Source organism: Platalea leucorodia (genome assembly GCF_965183815.1).
Source record: "Platalea leucorodia genome assembly, chromosome: 7".
NCBI classification, from domain to species: Eukaryota; Metazoa; Chordata; class Aves; order Pelecaniformes; family Threskiornithidae; genus Platalea; species Platalea leucorodia.
In genome coordinates, this window is record NC_138829.1 from 64,264,776 (window position 1) to 64,284,696 (window position 19,921).

A 19,921-nucleotide genomic window follows, 5' to 3' on the forward strand; every position below is an offset into this window, starting at 1 on the left:
CCATACTAAACTGCCTTCATCTGCCTGGGTTTCATACACGACAAGATGGCTGCGGTGCAGTGGGGGAAAAAAGGTCTTTTCAAATGAGACTTCGTATTATTCTGAAAAAACATCCTCATAACCATGAGACTGAGCTTTACACTGTTACTGCTCTCTGTACAAAAGTCAGAGGCTCACAGCTATGTAAGCCTGTTGGCACACGTTAACAGTCTGGGCTGCTGCCATCATGACAAATCACAAGTTAATTTGAGGAAAGAATCAGGACATGGGCAGCATTCTCCACCATTCAAATCCCTACCGCATCGTAAGTAACTGAAGATGTGGTCCAAAGCCACGTTCCACAGCCAGAAGCAGCACCTGCCTATATGTGAGGTCATGACCAGAAGACCATGAACTGGGCTTACAGGTCCTTCCTCACCCACAGCAGCAACCCTTTTAACAGCTATTTAACAGCAGTACGGGGTCAAAAGTGAAAGTAATTCTGGAAATTATATCTTTTGGCACTTTTTTTGAAAGTGCAGGTTGCCTCCTGCAGTTTCTTTCAAAATAAAAGGTAAATAAATTTGCGAAGTTCTTGGAAATTTTTGAGACAGTATTACAGATTCTTTCCAAAAACAAATGCCTTCACTTTTTTCTTAAAGAACATAATGAACTATATGGTTGTTAGTTGTTTCCTCTTTCGTTCTCCATTTTAACAGCAATGCCCTGCACAAAGGTCTCAACCCATGTTCCACTCATAGCTTACTTCCTACCCATGAAACACTGAAGTTTGTGTAAATGAAGGAAACCAAAATATGAAATGTTACCAAAATCGACACAAAAATCAATATATCCCATGACAGTGGTTTTAACAAAACAATTTTTAGAAAAGTAGGTCTGATCTGTAAGCACAGGGACCCAAAAGTCCACTGCATGAAGATCAGGATTTGAATAACCTAAGCAACATGCTGGAGGAACTGCCCCTAAACTGAACGTTGAATCAAAGGTGTAGAAGTTAGTAACAAGCCAGTGCTGTTGCATCTGGGATTTTCAGGAGATTTCTTTACTTTCAAAGTTCAAAACCAGGCAGGGATAGTCAGAATGCTGATTACATTCCTCCCAAATTTCTACATTATGCTAGAAAATTAAAGACTTCTCTCAAGTGTTTTAAACAGAAAATGTTCTACATCTTTCATTAGAAACAACTTTTTTTTTTAAGTCAGCTCACTAACGCCAATGGTGTCAGTAGTTGAAAACTCCAACAAAGCAAAGGGACGGCTTCAACAGCTTCAAGCTTTACCATTGCCTATATACAGTATTATTGCAACAGTTGATGCTCGTTCCTCGTGAAGTATAGGCACTACAAATCTTTGAGCTATGCTGGATTTCCAGAAAGCATCAGGAAGCATTCAGAAGGCAACTAATCCTGACATCTGAACAGACATTCCAGAGTCAACCCCATTCATGGCAAGTGAAAGAGAGATTACAATGCAACAATAGTGGCCACAAACTTTGGCTTCCATCAGAAAAAGCAGCTTCAATACTAACATTTATTTTGCAAGATAAGGGGGGGGAGGAAGAAATTGAATTTTAATTTAGAAAAGCAGCACAATATACAGTTTGGTCTAGAAACAGGATTTATGTTTCTAGGGCAATCAATAAGACTGAATTAAAAGCATTGAACAGACTTGAAGAAATACTACTTAATAAGGGACGTTATTAACATTTGAAATCCTGGATTTAATGATCTGAAATTCTTAAGTTGCAGAAAGTGTGCATATGCTTGTGAAATTTATTCTACTACCTGGTCATATTCCAGTGCTCCTGGGTACAGTGGCCATCCAAGAAACAGCTCTGCAATCACACACCCTAACGACCACATGTCTATGGCTTCACAAAACGGCAATCCCAGTATGATCTCTGGTGCTCTGCAAATTAAACATGGTTACTGAATTTTTTCCTTCAGGAAAAAAGGTAATTCAACAATCCAACATGACAAAAAAAAAAACCAAAATCTGTTATTTGAAAACACAGGCTGATTATTTCAAATAAAATCATAACATCAGAAATTGTGTTTTGCTTTATCTAGATAATCCGTGGTAATTTTTGGAGCTCTCAGATGTTTTTTTTTCCTACAAGTATCAGTTTGCGACGTACATCAAAATAATTGATATGCCTGAAAAACAGAATGTCACTGATTCAACATTCTTGCCTTTCCCGAATGATTCGTCCAGTCAATGTCATATGCCTGTAACTACATTCTAAACACAACACAGTCATTTATCTCAAAAACAAACAAAAAGTTTTACCTGAAAATACACTTGCACACTTTCCAACTGGACAGTACACTTAAAACTATTTAAAATATCAATTTCATTACAGAACTGCAAATCCCTTAATGAACTCAAATCAGTTCAATGTGATCAATTTTTAAATCACTTAAAATGAAACCATTGCACTTGCTAAAGGGACCAGGTCGTCTTTTTCTCCTAAAACAAATGTGAATTATTTAACCAACAGCATTTGAATTTATTTCTGTATTCAAGAACCAGAAAAATTTGTACTGACACAGCCGCTAAAGGGGCTTTTAACATTTCCGTTCATGTGGAACGCAACTCAAGTATTTCACAGATACCCATTTTAATCGCATTTGTTCTTTTTAAACCTTTCTTCCCAGTTCATTCAAGCTATTAACAAAAGGAAAAAGAATTAAAATATATCTGCATGCCGATATTGAAAGAGGCCTGGAGATGTATATTATTTAAAGCATCACACCATAAAGCGATTTACTTTTAGAACAGACAATCCGTCGTTAGCTGAACATGCCACAGAACAGTAGCAAGGTGGTTAAAACTAACAGGGTATATCCCAGGGCAGCTGGGCAGAACGGCAGCATTCAGCTGACCAGGTAACACGCTGGTGGGGAAAATCGTGATTTCTCACCTGCGTAAAAGCTTAAAAATCTTACGCTTCAGCACATGTTAGTGTATCATATTGACGTTCCACATACAAAACAGAGTCTCTGGCCATAGTAAATTCCTACATATCTCATTTATCTTCTCCTCTGACATTTACCTTTATCAAAATATTCTTTAATTCACCAAAATGTACTGGATTGGGAAGAAATTCCTATTTTCATGCCACATTGGGGCAGAGAATCTATTTTGTAGTATACAGTAGACCAAGAGCTGAAGCATCTCCACCCCTTTTCACAAGGAGTAGTTGGCAGAAGCTGTACACAGATATACTCCAAGCTCCAAGGATGCACGTTCACCACCAGGGAAAGACTCCCAACGCTCTGCCTCATCCCTGACCAGTGAAACCACCAAGCTTCTGCTATGGGGAAAATCTGAGACTTTCCACAGATAAGAAAGTCTACAGGACAGGATATTCTGTTAAATATTTATGCACTTTCCATTCATGCCAGCACTTCAGTTCTTCCCATCGTTGTCACAAACCGTTTCGGATGCGATTATATGAAGGATAAATCTTGTCACACTGGTGGTGAAACTGGAGAGGCTCAGTTTTCCACTGCCTTCAAAGATTTGATTACAATAAACTTCTAGGGATCAAACATAATGTATTTTTGTAATGCAGGATCATGACACTGGAGTAAGTATTAGCTAGTTTTGTTATCCGAGAAATAAATTTAATATATCTAGATGCCACAAGCCTAGAAATAGCCGTAAGAAACGTCTGCCTTCAGCCGCTGGCTGGGTGCCAGCCTGCGTACGGTTGTTACAGATCTCTGTTAAAATACGCTTCCTTTTGTTGTATTATGTTACAGCCCTGAATAGTTAATGAATATACACACAGCCTATGGATATAGGGGCTTTAACAAATGCTTCTGCTAAAATAAGCTCTTTAAAACCTCTTACATTTACTCAACGGTTAATATGTGCACCGTATAAAAATAGCCACAGTCGGTCAGTCTGTCGCTCGTCTCTTTTGAGGGACAGGATTGCAAATAAAAGAACGGTAAGGGTAGATACAATGACAAAAAAAAAGAATGCTTACTGTATTTCACAATTTAATAATCTTTCAGTTTTTCATGGGTACCACGTAGTTCTGCGATACCAATAAAAATGCTAATAAGTCTAAGGAGAAAGGACATATTTAAGGAGAGGCAAGACCGGTCCTCCTCACCTCCCAACACCTGACCTACCATCCAGAAAGGAAGAGGAAACAAATGTGCTCCCAGGCAGGGCTACCCACACCTCACTACAGGACAGTGAACAAAAATAATTTTCAGGCTAGCTTGAAGTGGGGAAGATGAATAGCTGCTGCTTCGCAGAAATGTCAAATTCGCTGTTTTTCAGGTACAACGTCTCCTACCATGGCCTCATGCTGGTCCTTAAAATGGAGCAACTCTCCCACAGCAGACAAAGTCACAAGAGAACTTGTACTGGCTTTAGATTATGTTTAGATTGGTTTTAACCAGCTCAAATATTTTTGATAAAGGAAAACAGTTTGTTAATAGTATGCTCAAAAGCACTTTTTTTTTTTTCTTCTCTCCTTTTAAACTTCCAGTTTAAATCTATTTGGATAATTGGGGAGGAAAGGGTTAAAGAGCAGGGAGTCATTCTTCAATTTTTATTTTTTCAAGATGATCTACAGCTCTTTTTTCATGTAAGAAATATTTTTACATACAGCTTAAAAGGAAGGTATTCCCTTTCCTAACTACAACCATAGACATTAAATTAAGTGGTAGGAGCTCCAGATGTCCCAACACAGTCACTTCAACATCAGATTACTCAAAAAAGACTGCAATTTAGTACTTTGCTCTCTCAAACTACCACCACACTCTGTCTCTCTCTGGCTTGGTACCTACTGCCGATGACAAGATGCTCAGTACACCAGAAGCTACTGTAGTCCCCAACTTAGTAAACAGCATCTGTTTTCCCATACCAAGACATCAACAAGGAGAATACCAGAATTTTCTAAACTTCTTAAGGATACCAAATCTTACTTAAATGAAATTAAAAGTAAGATTTTACAGAGAGAGCATCTATTTCCTTCTTACCAATGTTATTTCCTTATCAATGTTAATTAAACATTAACTTCTTATCAATGTTAATTAAACATTAAAACATTAACAGAAAACTTCATTTAGAATTTGAAATGCAATATTACTACACTGGAAAGATTCACTTTACTAAGCAACAATTGCTAGATTAACACATCTGAAATCCTTCTTTCTGGCTTGACACAGCTCAATTCAACTCTCTTGAAGCAGACTTTTCAATTGGAAATATCTAAAAAGATGAAAGACACAAATGAATATTTGCTTCAGCTGCTTGTTTGGATAGTCATGTTTCTATTTATTATACCACAGACCATGAATATACATATTATTCTATAGGTTTTTATAGGCTTATGAGGAAAGAAACCACACAATTTGTTCTGTTAACTTGCTTGAAGACCAGAACATTTCATAAAATAATTTAGCTTCAGCATGTTAGCCAGCTTAGAATGAAGCAACAAAATAAGCACATTTGAAGAAAAGTTAAATAATTCCTCAAGGGAGGGTTAAAAAACAAACAAACAAGCAAAAACTACACAAAAATCAAAACCTTAGCATAGTAACAGAAAAATTCTTCCCACCTTTACACTGGGGGAACGAAGAACAAAGAGCAAGATTTAGCCATATTAAAAAAATAAGTCATGAAAAAAACTGTAAGAAGTCAAGCCATTTCAAATGATCACTACCTAGACGTCTTTGGTCAGAAATCCAATTTAGAACAAAAGTTAAATGAAAACGCTAAAACCCAACAGGTAATGTACATAATAACAACTGAAGAACAGCATAAAACAAAGCCAGCAGCCTCCTGGAACTGCTAACTTTATGAAAAATTCTGCTGAAGGCACAAATAATTTCTCAAATACGTTCCCACTGAAGGTGCTATAACAATTATATGTACCCCCTCACATATCAAGGAAATGAGATTAAAAACTGATCAATCTTGATTTCTATTTCTCTTCTGTCAGTATGAAAGGGTGAACGTATCTACTGTCTACCACATGCCATTGTTTTATTTATTGACCACCAGGTTGCCACTCTCCAGATGAGAGAAGAGTATATAAATAGCCTTCCTCCCCTCATGTCTCCCACTCCTTTCAACACACCCATGTGATTTCTCTCCAAGAGCAAAACCTTTAGCCACCAACTATACCAACTTCCATGCCAGAAGCTGAAGGTAACGGTGCCATATGAGGAACACATAAAGCATATACTTCATGAAAGAAATAGCTAGATATGGGTTGTGAGATGTGTAGTTCTTCTTCTAAAGAAAGGAGGTCTAAAAGAAAGATCAGATGCAGTAAAGAAGTTAATGAGATGGCAATGGGCATTCTAACGAGAATTGTCATGTACAATTCATTTTCTTCAACTACCAGTCTTCATCATGATTGTGGAGGAGGGCAAACGTTTCTAAGAGATCCGCAAGACCACAGGAAAGACTCTAGGCTAGAGGGATCCAAATCAAGGTGGCAATACTCAGAAAAAAAACCCCACAGGCAAGTACACTTCAATAATCTGAAGGATGTAATGGGAATGAACCATGTAATGACAAAATCTGTGGATGATGAAGGATATACAGAGCGGTTGGTTCTCTAGTGCATTTGTGATGGTCTTCAGAAGGAATTTCAAACATGCAATTTGATCAACACAATGACAGGCAGTAGAGCATACATGGTGTATAGTAAACCATAATGAAAATTAATGTACATTATTAATTAATTAATTACCCATAAGAATTAATAGGGTATAAATTAACCAACTTTCCAATGAAAAGATCCTAGACAACTTTACAGATTACTCAAGAAAAATATCTCACAATTGGGAGCAAAAATAATCAGGATATCAGTATTTATTTTTAAAGGACAAAGACATATCAAAAATTATTATGCCTTATATAAAACTAGTGATATTCCCTCACCTTGAATAGGGTGTTCACTTTTGAATTCTGTGTTCAGTTTTGGTCACCCCCATCTGAAAAAGGATACATCAAATAGAAAAGACGCAGAGAAGGACAATGTAAATTAAAGACTTGAAGAGACTTAGGTACAAGAAGAAACCCTGGTTAGAACTATAAAGCTTCAGGAAAGAATGAATGATCAGTAACATTACTCAAATTATATATAAAATAATGGAAGAGGAGGAGCCAGGTGTTTCTAATGCCCTGCCTCACTATAGAAGACCAAGGAATCCCCCACCCCCTTTGAGATTAAAGACTGATGTAAATATAAAAGTATTTTTTTTTAAAGCCAGAATACAATTAGCCTTTGAGTCATGGGCCACTGTTGAGGTAAAAAATATTGAGAGTATTTAAGAACGGATCAACACAAAAAAATATCCACAACAGCTCTAGATTAAATAGTAAGGTTCATATCAATGTACAATAAAAACAGCCATCAGCTCTGTAGAGCTGGAAGAAACTTGCATCAGAAGACACTGAAGTGCAACCTTTTGCTACGGTAAATTTTCTCCAGCAACAAAATACCAGAATACATAGACCACGGATCCGATAACACTTGCATCTTTCACTTCTTACATATTAAAATCACCAGTGTTGTACAAAGATAAGAGCTACTCAAGCAAATCCCTTGATCCAAACTAAAAAGTCTCTACAATCTTCTTCATGGTCAAACTCATTCATAAAGCCATTTTGTTAGAATAAGAATTATGTCAATAAAATTTATAGAAGTCTTTAAAAAAAGTCATGTTACAGATAAGATGTTCATTTGAGTGGTGGGGTTTTTTTTTTGTAAGAACATTTTCATAGTTGAATTGTCTCTTGCTTTTAAGCCCATTGAGTTGTTAGAATACAGATCGGTAGTGTCATGTGTTAATGTACATTCGGTCTTTGAAATGCAAGTATGGTACGCTATGCCAGACAGTGAGCCTTCCTCCCTATCCTTTGAAAGGCTTGTTGCTGTAAATCTATAATGCAAAACTGTATTATAGATTTACATTCACAATCCTGGCTTTTCTTGTACAGTTTTCTAGTGTTCTTTTAACTCTGCTATAATTAGGCATTAGGAAGTACATAACTTGCAAATTCTGATTTTTTTGGCATTTGGGGTTTTTTTTAAACTTTAAGAAGGTAAGAGGATTTAAACTGAAAGCAAAAAAATAAGTGCTCAGAAACAGACTCTGGAAACATTAGTTAAGCTGGATAGGGGCATCTGTATCTTTGAGGTAGCAGGAAAGAATCAAAAATATTCCTTTGCAATTTAGGGCTATGTCACCATATATCACAAAACACAGCGAGAACAAATATGTTCAAGAAGATATGAGAAGTTATCCCCTCATTCATAATTTCCCCCCTCCTTTGAAGGAGTCCGGTGCACTACCAGACCCTCACGTGGCAAGTGATAGCGAAGACAGGAGGAAATGAGTCACCGTATCTCCTGTAAACTTCTAAGGCCACGGTATCGCGTGGTGGTGTCCACAGCGCCGCGCAAAAGGAATTCTCATTTCCTGGTAGAAAAAACTTCATTTTAGCATAATAAAACTTTTTCATAGAACTATGCAACATTCAATGGCTAGAAAAGACCTACTTAACATCACAGCCTTCCACGGTTATATATAATGTACAAGACTGACATGCAGCTGGCAGTTTAACTTTGAACCCTGACCTGACCTTGAGAAGGAGATAGGATCTAAAAACCTTATAGAGAGAGTAGCCCAAATATGTACCTACTTACAAAAAGAAGCAATCACTGCAAAAAGGGTGAATTTGAACATAGGGCTCACAACTGCAGGGGCAGGAAAAAAAAAAAAAAGACAACAGGAAATCAAACCAGACAAATAACAAATAAATCTTAGGTAATTTCATCAAATAAAAGAACATTACAAGCAAACTATCCTAGTGCTTTTTCCTGATACTGAAAAAGAATTTTGTTTTGAAAGAGCCATCACAAATTTTAACCTAATACACCTTCTCTTACCACTTATGAGAAGTACTAAAGATAATAAAGATTTAGTTATTCCTTTTTGATTTTTCTCAGCTGAGAACAAGAAAATAAGTGACTTCAACAGATTCTTTTCCACTTATTCACTATCTCTAGTGAAACGAGATGTTGATTCTATTAAAACCAGAAGATGTTTATGCTTCTGCCTTTTCATTATTTTGTTTTTCCTGGGAAAGACTGCAACTTACCAAGTGATTTATTTATGTACTTGATATGCTAAGCAGTTTTTGAATTACATGAAAATTAAGCACAGTAGGTACTGATGTAGCAATATAATGAAGAAAACTGTGTACAGAGAAACTCTTCAGATGCTTTATTGGTAAATAAAGTCTGCAATTTAATACACTTTATTTACATTTTTGATAGCCAAGTGTCAATATTCAAAGCATCAAATGAGGTTATTTACCAATAATATTTTGACAATATCCTTTGTGTACTTGTGCTTGCATGCCTTACTCTTAACTGTGAAACCACCTCGCAGTGCTTTCTCCTTGAAAGAGTCAAAGGTTGCAAGAGATGGTCGCCCAGACACTGCCTCTGCCCTCACTTGCAGCAGGGAGCGTGCTCTGCCTACGCTGCACTCCGCTCGTACCAACCACGTCAAGGTGCTGAATAAGGCGCATGGTTCGGATAGTGACCAAAGTCACCCGTGACAAGTAACTCCCTTCTTCTCAAACAGGGGAGTTTCCTCCTCTCCTGCCTTCCTACGGAGTACACAGTTGTGTGTGCAGCCTCCCAAATCCTGCCCCAGGGTACGGGGGATTATAGGCTGTTACAGGTGTGTATGTATGTATATATACACACACAGAGATGTCCAAATTCTTGTTTTGCACGTCTCTTACTACAAAGACCTAGACACCCTTTCTTCTGCAGTTTTGCAAGCAGTCATACTAACTTCCTGAGCTGCACTAACAGCCTATGCATCTAATTTAATGAGACAGTCTCTACCATATAGTGTGCTGCTCCTGACATGCCTCCCTATATGCTATAACCACCTTCAGGGTTTTTTTTCCTCTCTTCTCTTCTTTCTTTTTATTGGGGCAGGACGGGAGAAGGGTCAGGAAGGGAAAAGAAGCAACACCCAGAAGATGAAAACATCCAAAATCTTTTCCCAAAACAAAAACCCAAGCTGAACTGGTGAATTGTCCAGATTATTCTTGAAGAAAATCTAGCTTGAAATTATCTTGCTTGGAATAGAGAGAGAAGTTAGGGCAAGCACAGGTAACTGTGGAAGGCCACGCAGTGGGGCAGGTGGCAACCACAAACTGGCCTCCACCCAAGGAGAGGATCAAACACTAGCAACGATTTCCAGCTCTGAACAAGCATAAGCGAAAAACCAGAACAGCACAGTGTGGGAGATTTCAAGGCCTCACAAATCAGACATATCTTAATTCCCACCACCCTTTGCTCTGTTAGTGTTGATTTTGTGGGAATATCAACTTCTAACTCTTTAAGGGTCTGCATGGACTTGCACTGCCCAAACACACCAGCTGAAGAACAGGTAGGGAGTTCTACAAAAGAGTAATAAGCACAGCAGTATTTGCTTGTAGCATGCTTGTCAAGAATAGCAAGACTTTCTAAGTCAGTTTTGTGTGAAGACTTCTTGTCCTTTCACCCCGATGACGACACTCCTACATCTAGACTAAGGGTACAAAGTCATGGCGGTCCTAAAGAAGCAAGCAGCCTGATCCCACCGTAAAAACCCTACCAAGGGACTCCCACCAGACACAAGGCAACGGAAAGAGGTATCGGTTTCTGATATGACTGATTAGCATGATGGTCTCTCTTATTTATTTGTATTTAAATGGATTCTTGCTTTGGCCTAGTTCAGGTAAAATACCAAAGAATGCAAGGATATGGCTGTTATGTCAAGAATCATGAGAATCATAGTATGTTACTTTATATTAACTAGCTATTAAAAAAAACCCAAACAAAACAAAACAAAAAAACAAACCACCACACCACATCAAAGGAAAATCTATCCTGAAGACACAAAGGAAATTTCCAACACTTGCAAACGAGTTTGCCTTCCAACACAGGGCAACACCACGCCTGCTTGCTGCAGGTCTGCAGCTCAGCCCCAAGAGCTCAATAAAGCATGAAACTATTTGAAATAACTTTCTAGCATGCATCTGTTGCACAACAGTTCTTCAGGTAGGCATACTGCAGCGGACATAACATGCCATATGGATACTTGAGAAGGTAAGAAAATCTGCTCGCATCCTCATCCATTGTGAAAAGATTTTTTTTTTTTTTTTACTGCTGATGTGCACCCACCTGGATGATGCAAAGTGATCTTCTCGTGAAATTTTGCAATTCAGACCGACAAATTGTGACTGAAAATTACATTGTTTGAATTATAGAAAGCTCACCAAAAATCAACAGAAACATTCCTGAACAGGCAGAGCAATGTCATGTCATTCATCTCTTTCAGACTTCCAGATCATTCTGTATTCATATGAGCTAGTATGTTTATCTTATTTAACTACCTAATAATGTTCTACATAGTATTGGAATAAGGCTTTCACAGTCTATTATCCTGACTTGTAGACTGAAGGTTGTTGCCCATGACACAATCCTGCCCTCAAAGAAAAAAATTGTCAGAAGAAAAAAAAAAAATTTTTTTTTTTTTTTTTTTTAGAAAAACCATCAGTATTTTCATTACAGAAAATTTATGTAGTGATACTGGATTACAAAAACATTGTCAAATCAAGAATCAAACACTGACAACATGACATCAGGATAAATAGAGACAGTAAGCTTGTTAAATTTCTTTTATTTTAAAAGAGAAACAAGCAAAAGACTTGTAGGAGAAATTAACATTTAAAAAGAATTATATTGGATTAACAGCAACATCTGATCACTTAAAATTCAAATATTCAAAGCATATACAATTAAAAAAAGTAGTGTCTAGCAAAAAGTCAAGTACTGATGCCACAGCTCCACATAGGAGATTCATGTCCTGTTCACTAAATAAATGGAACACCAGAATCCATTTCACTTTGGATATTCCCCTATATAAAGTATTATCTAGTCACTTAATAGCTATGTCAGCTGCTAAATGGAAAAAAAATAAAAAATAAAAAAAAATAGAAACATTACAAGAAAGTTATGACAGAAAACCTACAGAGCAGCAACTGGGGCAGGTGGGTTAACATACATGAAATTAAATCTGCTTTCTCAAGGTTACACTAGTAGAGACTTTTTGGTGAATAAAAATGTTTTTAAACACTTCTAGGTTCTAAATCTACTGCTAGATTCATACCCAACACATATGTGCAATAAAATAATGTTTTATTGGGACCTGTTGCTTCCATACAACAATGCAGAAAAATACACTCAACATACAGTACACACAGACGTTCAACAACCTTAACTGTAATTTGTATACTGCTGCAGTAATTTATGATGCACTGGCACGTGAGCTGACTGGCGGGCCTGGTGAGTTTTTCCCATACAAATTTCTATGGTCAGACCTCTGGTGTAAATATGACATCAGAAGTCACATCCTGACCCACAGTTTAGTGATCCCACTAACATAATCATGAGAAAATACTGAAAAGCCTAAGCTTTGCGGCACTATGGAAAATCATCTGTCAATGTTGTGACAAAACTAAGAAATTACATTAGAAAATCTAAAAGGTGATTTTTTTTCCTCACCACTGAATTAAACCTACGGACCGCCAGTGAGGAAAATTACACAAGGCTATTTTGGTAGGCTAGACTCTAAGACTTCAGCCTTCCAGCATGTCACATCACCTGCTTGTCACTGCACTGCAGCCTGCTGAACGAATCCATACGCAACGGTCCCTTCGCGTGCTTCACCCCAGCCTCGAACCCCACCAGTACCAGGCTGCTGGTTCTGCCCTTTTTTGTGCTCCTTAGATAATTTTTCGTCTCTGCTTTTTTCCTATTTTTCCTTCCCTGGTATCCCATTTTAATTTATTTGTCCTTTCCTGTTGAAAGGAGAGCCTGTCTATTCTTAGAAGAGTTTTGGATCCTAAAATAAACTGCTTAACTATGTATCTATTACATCCAGATTGATGTCATATCAGTCCCCGGCAACATGCTGCAACAGGAATGCGACTACAGCAAAGAACCCCAGCATTTCTGCAAACTCTGCTTTGCAAAGATTTTTAAAGTAACATTACAAACAAAAATGTAACACACTCTACCCAAACATTAAAACACAGGGTAGGCTTTTTTTTTTTTCCATTTATTCTGCTCACTACATAAATGTTGATATCATTTCTAAAGCAATTCTTGCCTGATATCTAGTGCTAAAAACCAGACTCTCTACCACCACACTAAAGGGCAGGAAATCAGCAAAACCAGATTGCACGGGGGATTCTTTTTAATCAAGCAGAATGTTATAATCTTGCTGTCAGAGCAAATACAAATTAAAACCAGGTAGTCCAGTTTAAAGAAAAAAGATAATAATGGGATCTAGATAATAACTGGATAATAATGGGAGCCTTTCATCTGAGTAAACCCTTTGAGTCCAGTTCAGAACACTAATAATTGTGAGCAGCTCATCATTTATGGCTAAAAACTTCATTCTGTTCCCAAGATAGACAGACGCTCACGTTAGGAAAAGGCACACTTGTTGACAATATTAACAGAAGCAGCAAGGATCAAATAGACGGGGAACTTTCCCCTCATTTACAGAAGCACTACTACTCAAACAGGGCTGTAGCGCACCCATTGCTCAGTGCCTTCAGCTGGTGGTGTCTAAGAATTTTTGTCTCCAAGAGAGAAAGGGAAGGTAAGCTATCTTCACTGCCTGCTCTTCTCAACGTACAGAGAAATATTACACGGAATTTCACATGACTCTGCAAGACACTCTGCTGGCAAAGTGTGAGGAGCAATAAACATTTCCTGAACTTTAAAAAATAATAGCAATAGTTATTTCAAGAACATCCTTTCATTTGAACTATTAAAAAAATGCATTAATATAATACCAATAAAGATTATGAAGCACTCTCAAATATGTCCTAAACTGAGAACTGACATATATACACCACATAAAATCCATAATCCATCTAAGTACCATACAATGTCAGGGAGACACTCTAGTTTCAACTTTCAAACGACTTGCACCAAAATACAAAACCAAAACATGCCAACTAAAAATTTATTCAAAATGCCAACAACTAACAAAAACTGCAAAAATAAAACTATTGGGAAGTCTGACTGTTTTGCATGTGCTATAACCTTTGGCCAAACCCTGAACGCTGCCCTAAGGGCTAATGTATTATGAGAGTCTACACAGTAGGAGTAGTTACTGGGAACTCCTGCCCTTTGAAAAGATGAAAGCTAAAGTTCAGTTAACAAATCTCTAAAAAGGTATCTGTGATTTCCTTGGAGATGTGGAGAATTCACACTTGTTTTGTTTCCAGCATATATGAATTTTCCAAGGGAAAAAAAAAAAAAATCCTCAAATCAAAGCGTTACCTTTTCCGAGTCCCAGGAACTATTTTTAGAGTATGTTGTCATACCACAAATTGATAGGACAAACTTTCAAAGGCCAGCCCTGCACTATTGCATTGCTTTTTAGTAAGGCTCCCAACACTGGCCACGCTGTGCTTTCACTAACAGAGCTAATAGTTCCTTTTGAGGCAAGTTCATTAAGTTTCCTGGGATTTTTATATTGTGGTTTTCACTTTAAGGAAGAAGTCAATCTAAAAATTAAAGTGTACACTGCATATGTTAAAATTGGGGGGGGGGGCATCTCTTCTTGAAAGAGAAAACCCACCTCCCAAAATCCGCCCACTGCTGCTCCGTTTCAGCAATGTCCCAAGTTTGCTACCTGCAACCTGAACAGTCCCTACACACACACACACACGTTTCTATTGGTGGGGGAAAATCTTTGTGGTTTTCTTCTAGATTCATAAATTTCCTGTAGTTCTTTTTGGTCACTGACATTGGCCAAAGATTATAGGTGAAATCAGACAGGATCGTTACCATCAGCTCAGTGGGATTTTTGTATAACATCAATTTCCCTGAAGTCAGTTTGTCTGGATGTTTTCCTTGTGAAATCTTGATTTTAAGATTGACAGCAGTAGAGAGTCACCTTTTTTCTGACTATACATGAATAAGAAATTATATTATCCATGAATAGGGTAGCATAAACTATCAAAAGCAGAGCAATATACTTAAAGAAATCCTTGGCAATAATCCCACTGCCAAGACAGACTTACAAATTTATTTAGAATTACCCAGGAAGAACCAGCCTTGAAAAGGCTCTATAAACAACATATACATTAACGATGCCGCCGGGACATGAGTGGCAAAATTATCCATTATTAAACAATTGCCAAGATGCTGGAATAGTTGAAGCCTTATACAGAAATAACCTCTTGAGAATAAATAGTTGGAAACATGAACAGCATTAGATCTACATCAAAATCAAAACAGGAGAGACTTAGAGGCTAGTAACATAACCTTATGAGGAAAAGAGTCCATTAAAGCATAATGATAAATAAGAATAGTTTCATTATTCATTTGAGAACTAGACTAGATGACAGTGGCAAACTTTTTTTTTTATTATTATTTTCTGGCTCTGATGCTGCAAATGCCCTTAAGCAAATCAGCTTGTACTATGATTCAAGATTACAGATTTTTTTAAAAACATAAATAACTAAAAATAACCAACTGGGAAAGACAGAAAACACAGCAGACATCCAAAAAAGATCCCAAAGGCTGCATTTTTTAAAAGAAAATTTAATCTGAAGATAAAAATCACTAGTTTACAAAAAGTGTGTCAATGACTTATCAAGTCTTGGTACAGTACTGTGAGTACCTAAGACAAAAAACTGCTTTGGTGAAGTACCAAGGAAAAAGGTCTTTACCTACACTTAAGAGACCTCAATTAACTGTCTTCTGAAATAAAAGCAAGATAGTCCTGTTCCAAAACAGAGATCATTACATTCTGCTGCCTTTTCATGTTCTCTGAGGATGGTCAATGTAATATTACAGTGTTCACTTTAAGGCTTATTAAGCATCACATAGCAATAAAGTGCGTTATGATTACTGAGTTTTCTCCCAAAGGTGGTTACAATTCCCTAGAATAAGTGATCATATGCATTTTTGCAAGTTATAACTGTAACAGTGGAGCATATTTATGGACCTGCTGCAGTTATGTCTGACGTAAACGGGTTTGCATGATTTATAAAACTATACGTGTGAAGGTTTCTCAAAGATGCCAGACCTGTTTCTAAATCTTTTTTATTGTTTTAAACACAACAAAAATAGACTCACTATCAATTGTATATCCCTGATTTCAGTTTAAGTTCACATGCAGTCCATACGAACTGTGGCAGATGACCGGTTGCCACTCACTTGCTTCCATTATCTTTCCAATGTCAAAGCAGCACGGTGAGCTATCAGGAACACTAACCAACCAACCTAACAAGCATCATCAGATTTTATGGGCCAAGATCAGGGGGAAGGGGGTGTGCAACTTTGGTTGATTAGTTTCATCAGGGAAAAGGAAAAAAAAAAAAAATTAAAACCCCACAGTCAGCCTCAAACATCTGAAACAAACAGATTGAGCTCAAATGTTTTACATCTGGAAGGTTTAAGGACTCTATAGCAGCACCTTTTAATACAGAATGGCATGGCAATCTTAGCAAGGCACGCTGTTACCAGCTCTACCAACTTGAAGAGAGCTACCAAAAATAGGCTTTTTTCTACAGAATAAGCACATACCTCACTGTGTTGAGTATTTCTTATCCCCCACTGGTGCCAGTATACCCACTGAAATGAGAGACAAGTGAAATCATAGAGTTTCTTTGTTTCACTGTTCAGCGTAGAAAAAAAAAATAATATGTTAAAAATCTATGAATTTAGAGACCGAAGTTACAATAGGAGTTAACTGAAGTTAAGTCATCATGCATTTAACCCCCCCTCTTCTTCCTTCTAGTTGATTTGAACTGTTGCTTAACTGTTGAACCACTGCCCGTACCCCAAGAGGAAAAGAGGATGGGAGCTGAGCTGTGTCCAGGGGAACTCTATGGGGCAAAGGGTCCCCTGGGGACACCCACTTAGCAGGCAGGTAAAGCACAGAGCACTGGCTTCATAAACTTCTCCAAATCATCAGTGTGCCTCAATGCAAGCTTGCTATGATTTAAAAAGCGGTGTATAAATGCAAGCATAATTACAATTGCCATAACATTTGGTATTTTCTAAACAGTAAACAGGAATGGGAAAAAACTAGCTGACAAAGTCAATGCTTACACATATCAACTCAGCTTTAGATAAGAATGTTCTGAAATAAATACCACCCAGAGCCACTGCATGTGCTACCGCTTCAATAAGGAGTTATTGCTGTGTCATAACCATGTCAAAAAAAGAAATCACAAAAATATCGAGGCAATGTTTACAAGTTGCGTGATTACTTTAAAGGTAATTATTTAGCTAGAACACATGACTCGTATTTCCCTATGAAAGGCTCTCTACTTAACTGGATTAACACACTATTGATAGCTAAATTCCACTGCCCGAGGCTACTGTCAAGTCATCATTTCCAGAACAAACCTATAAGCTATTTTCTTTATCCTGTGTGTGACTATTACAACAAGCTCATCATGAATTTGCTCCCAAAGTGCTCTAAAAAAACTGCTGCAAAGAACATTCAAGAGATGCATGACACAGGATTACCTGTTCTAATGAAATTAGGCCGTACATCAGTCACAGGTTGGAAGGCTAAATACATTTTGTAGCCAACCAAGAAACTAACATCTAATTTTTCACTATTGGTTTTTTAGTTTAAAGACGATTCAATTTTGATACTGTGAAAACTGACTACCACCTAGAACCCAACTCCCAGACATTTTCGAGGGAAAGCAAATCCAGCTCTGCATTCTCAGCAAACATTTCTCATGAAAATGTTTATGTTTTTCCTATCAAAAGCAACACTCACTGATACGTACACTCACTTTCTCCACCCACTTCTTCACACACAGGCGATATGTAGGAGATTTATTAGTACATGGAGAAGTTAGCTAGGAGAGAACAGATCTACCTCAGAATAACATTTCTTGCACAAACACGCATTCAGGGTAACGCTACTGGAGAACATGCCCTGTCCTGCACCGCTCACTTTCGCAGAGCCCTCCCTCACCCTTCCATTTCTGCGGGATGGTAACGCGGAGGTAGAGCAAGGAAGAGGAACTCCTGACCCCTCCATTTTCATGCAATCACCAAGAGCCACGTCAACACAAGCAGAGCCCTCATTTTTTTTTATCTCATTCCCATTTGTAGCATCAAACTAAAATCAGAAAGAAGCAAACTTAAAGTGGAGTCATAGTTTGTTCCTACTGTGCTTCACACAAAACAGAATCGATTTTAAAGTTAGCTTTAATAACAGGAACAACAACAACAACAACAAATAAAAGCCCAGTCGGTTCCAAGCTGGGGGATTTGGAAGTCTAACTTACTTCCTCCTCTCCCAGCAACGCTCTGCTTCCTGACGTTAATCACGCCGGGCGGGAGACAGAGCGCAGGCCTTCCTAATGAAGGGCCCCAAAACGTCCTTATGAAAGGCCAAAGGGGAATAACCAAAAAGGTTAAAGTACACAAGGAACACAATCCAAAGAAAACATTTTCGTTAGGAACAGGACAGGCTGATGTGCTAGCTGCAGACAAAGGACTCAGAAAACAAGTTACAGTTCCCTCCTTCTGTACAGGCAAAAAGTACTACCCTACTGTACTCAAACAGAGCTGCTTGGAAAATTTCATGAGACCATTTTTCCAACACAATTTACCCTATTTTCCGGGGCTCTTGCCTGGCTCAGCAACATCAGCAGCCAACAATCACATTTCAAAGCATTGGTCACTCATGCAATAAAACTGTCTGTTGCACCACAAAGCAGCTCCTCATCAGGAGCTCTTTATACAACAAATACAAAATCTATTCCATAAAATATAACCGGACTGTGGAGCTCCACTGCTGGATTTGGCCATGCCAGAAGTATATGTCTTCAAAAAAAAAAAAAAAAGGCACAACAAAAACCTGCCTCTAATGTGCTACTAGACACAAAAGGTCCACCCTAAGGAAGCTAATGAGCTCAGACTGCCAGCAGCTGGGAGAATATACTAGGAACTATCAATATAAATGCACCTTCTTTGCTGCTTTGTCTTTGCTTAGGCTTTCACTATTCATCACTATCAGAGACTGGATACTGACTGGATCTTTGAGCATTCAGAGCTGGTTTTATATTCTTCAGGTTATTAGAGGCTCACACGTGTATTCTGAAGCCCTTTGCCTCATCCCACCTTTTACTGAATGGGTTATATTTGATATAGGAAAAATAATGAGATTAAGCAAAGGAAGAGTCCCCCTTTACAAAGGAAAGGATATTGTACTGACATCTAGGTCTATTTAAAATACATTTGTTGCTTCACAGGAATGTGCATCTAATAGTTATTTTTATTTTTGTAAAACGTATCAAAAACAGTACTCCTAAGCATGCATTTGCCAGTTGTGCAAACTCCACAGGTCAGGTTTCAAAGCATGACAAAGTTTTCACATTTTTCTTAGGCAAGTCACACGTGAGCCCAATGAAGAAAAAGACTATGGCTAATGAAAAAAAATTTGAAATTTTCATCATGAAAAGTTAAAAAATTAAAAGATTTTCTTTAAAATCCAGTTTAAATTAGAAGTTAAATTTCACAAAAGAGACTGTGCTTAACCACATCATAGATTAATACCCAGGGAAATGGATATTAATCTATTTCAGCTACCAGCTCTTTAGTAACATGTAACAGTCCATTCAATGCAAGGAAAAAAAAAAGTTGTAAATAGAATAACTGACATACAACAGATTTAGGAAGAAGGAAAAAAAAAAAAAAAAAAAGAGGTATTTTGACTTGCAAAAGAAAATATTCTTAATTGCACATAGCCCCTTTTCAACGAGTCCCTTTGCATTCCTAGCTCTTTTGCACACTCCAAGGTCTACTGTGC

General features: G+C 37.7%; 1 protein-coding gene across 2 annotated transcripts in view; it reads right to left on the minus strand.

Annotated features, from left to right (window-relative positions):
• The window catches only part of HIPK3 (homeodomain interacting protein kinase 3), a 115,651-nt gene that overhangs the window by 23,221 nt on the left and 72,509 nt on the right, over nt 1-19,921 (minus strand). For both annotated transcript variants that reach the window (XM_082318006.1, XM_082318005.1), the window contains exon 3: nt 1,784-1,907. In XM_082318006.1, coding sequence (XP_082174132.1) covers nt 1,784-1,907 — 124 coding nt within the window. The remainder of the gene's footprint in view (nt 1-1,783; nt 1,908-19,921) is intronic.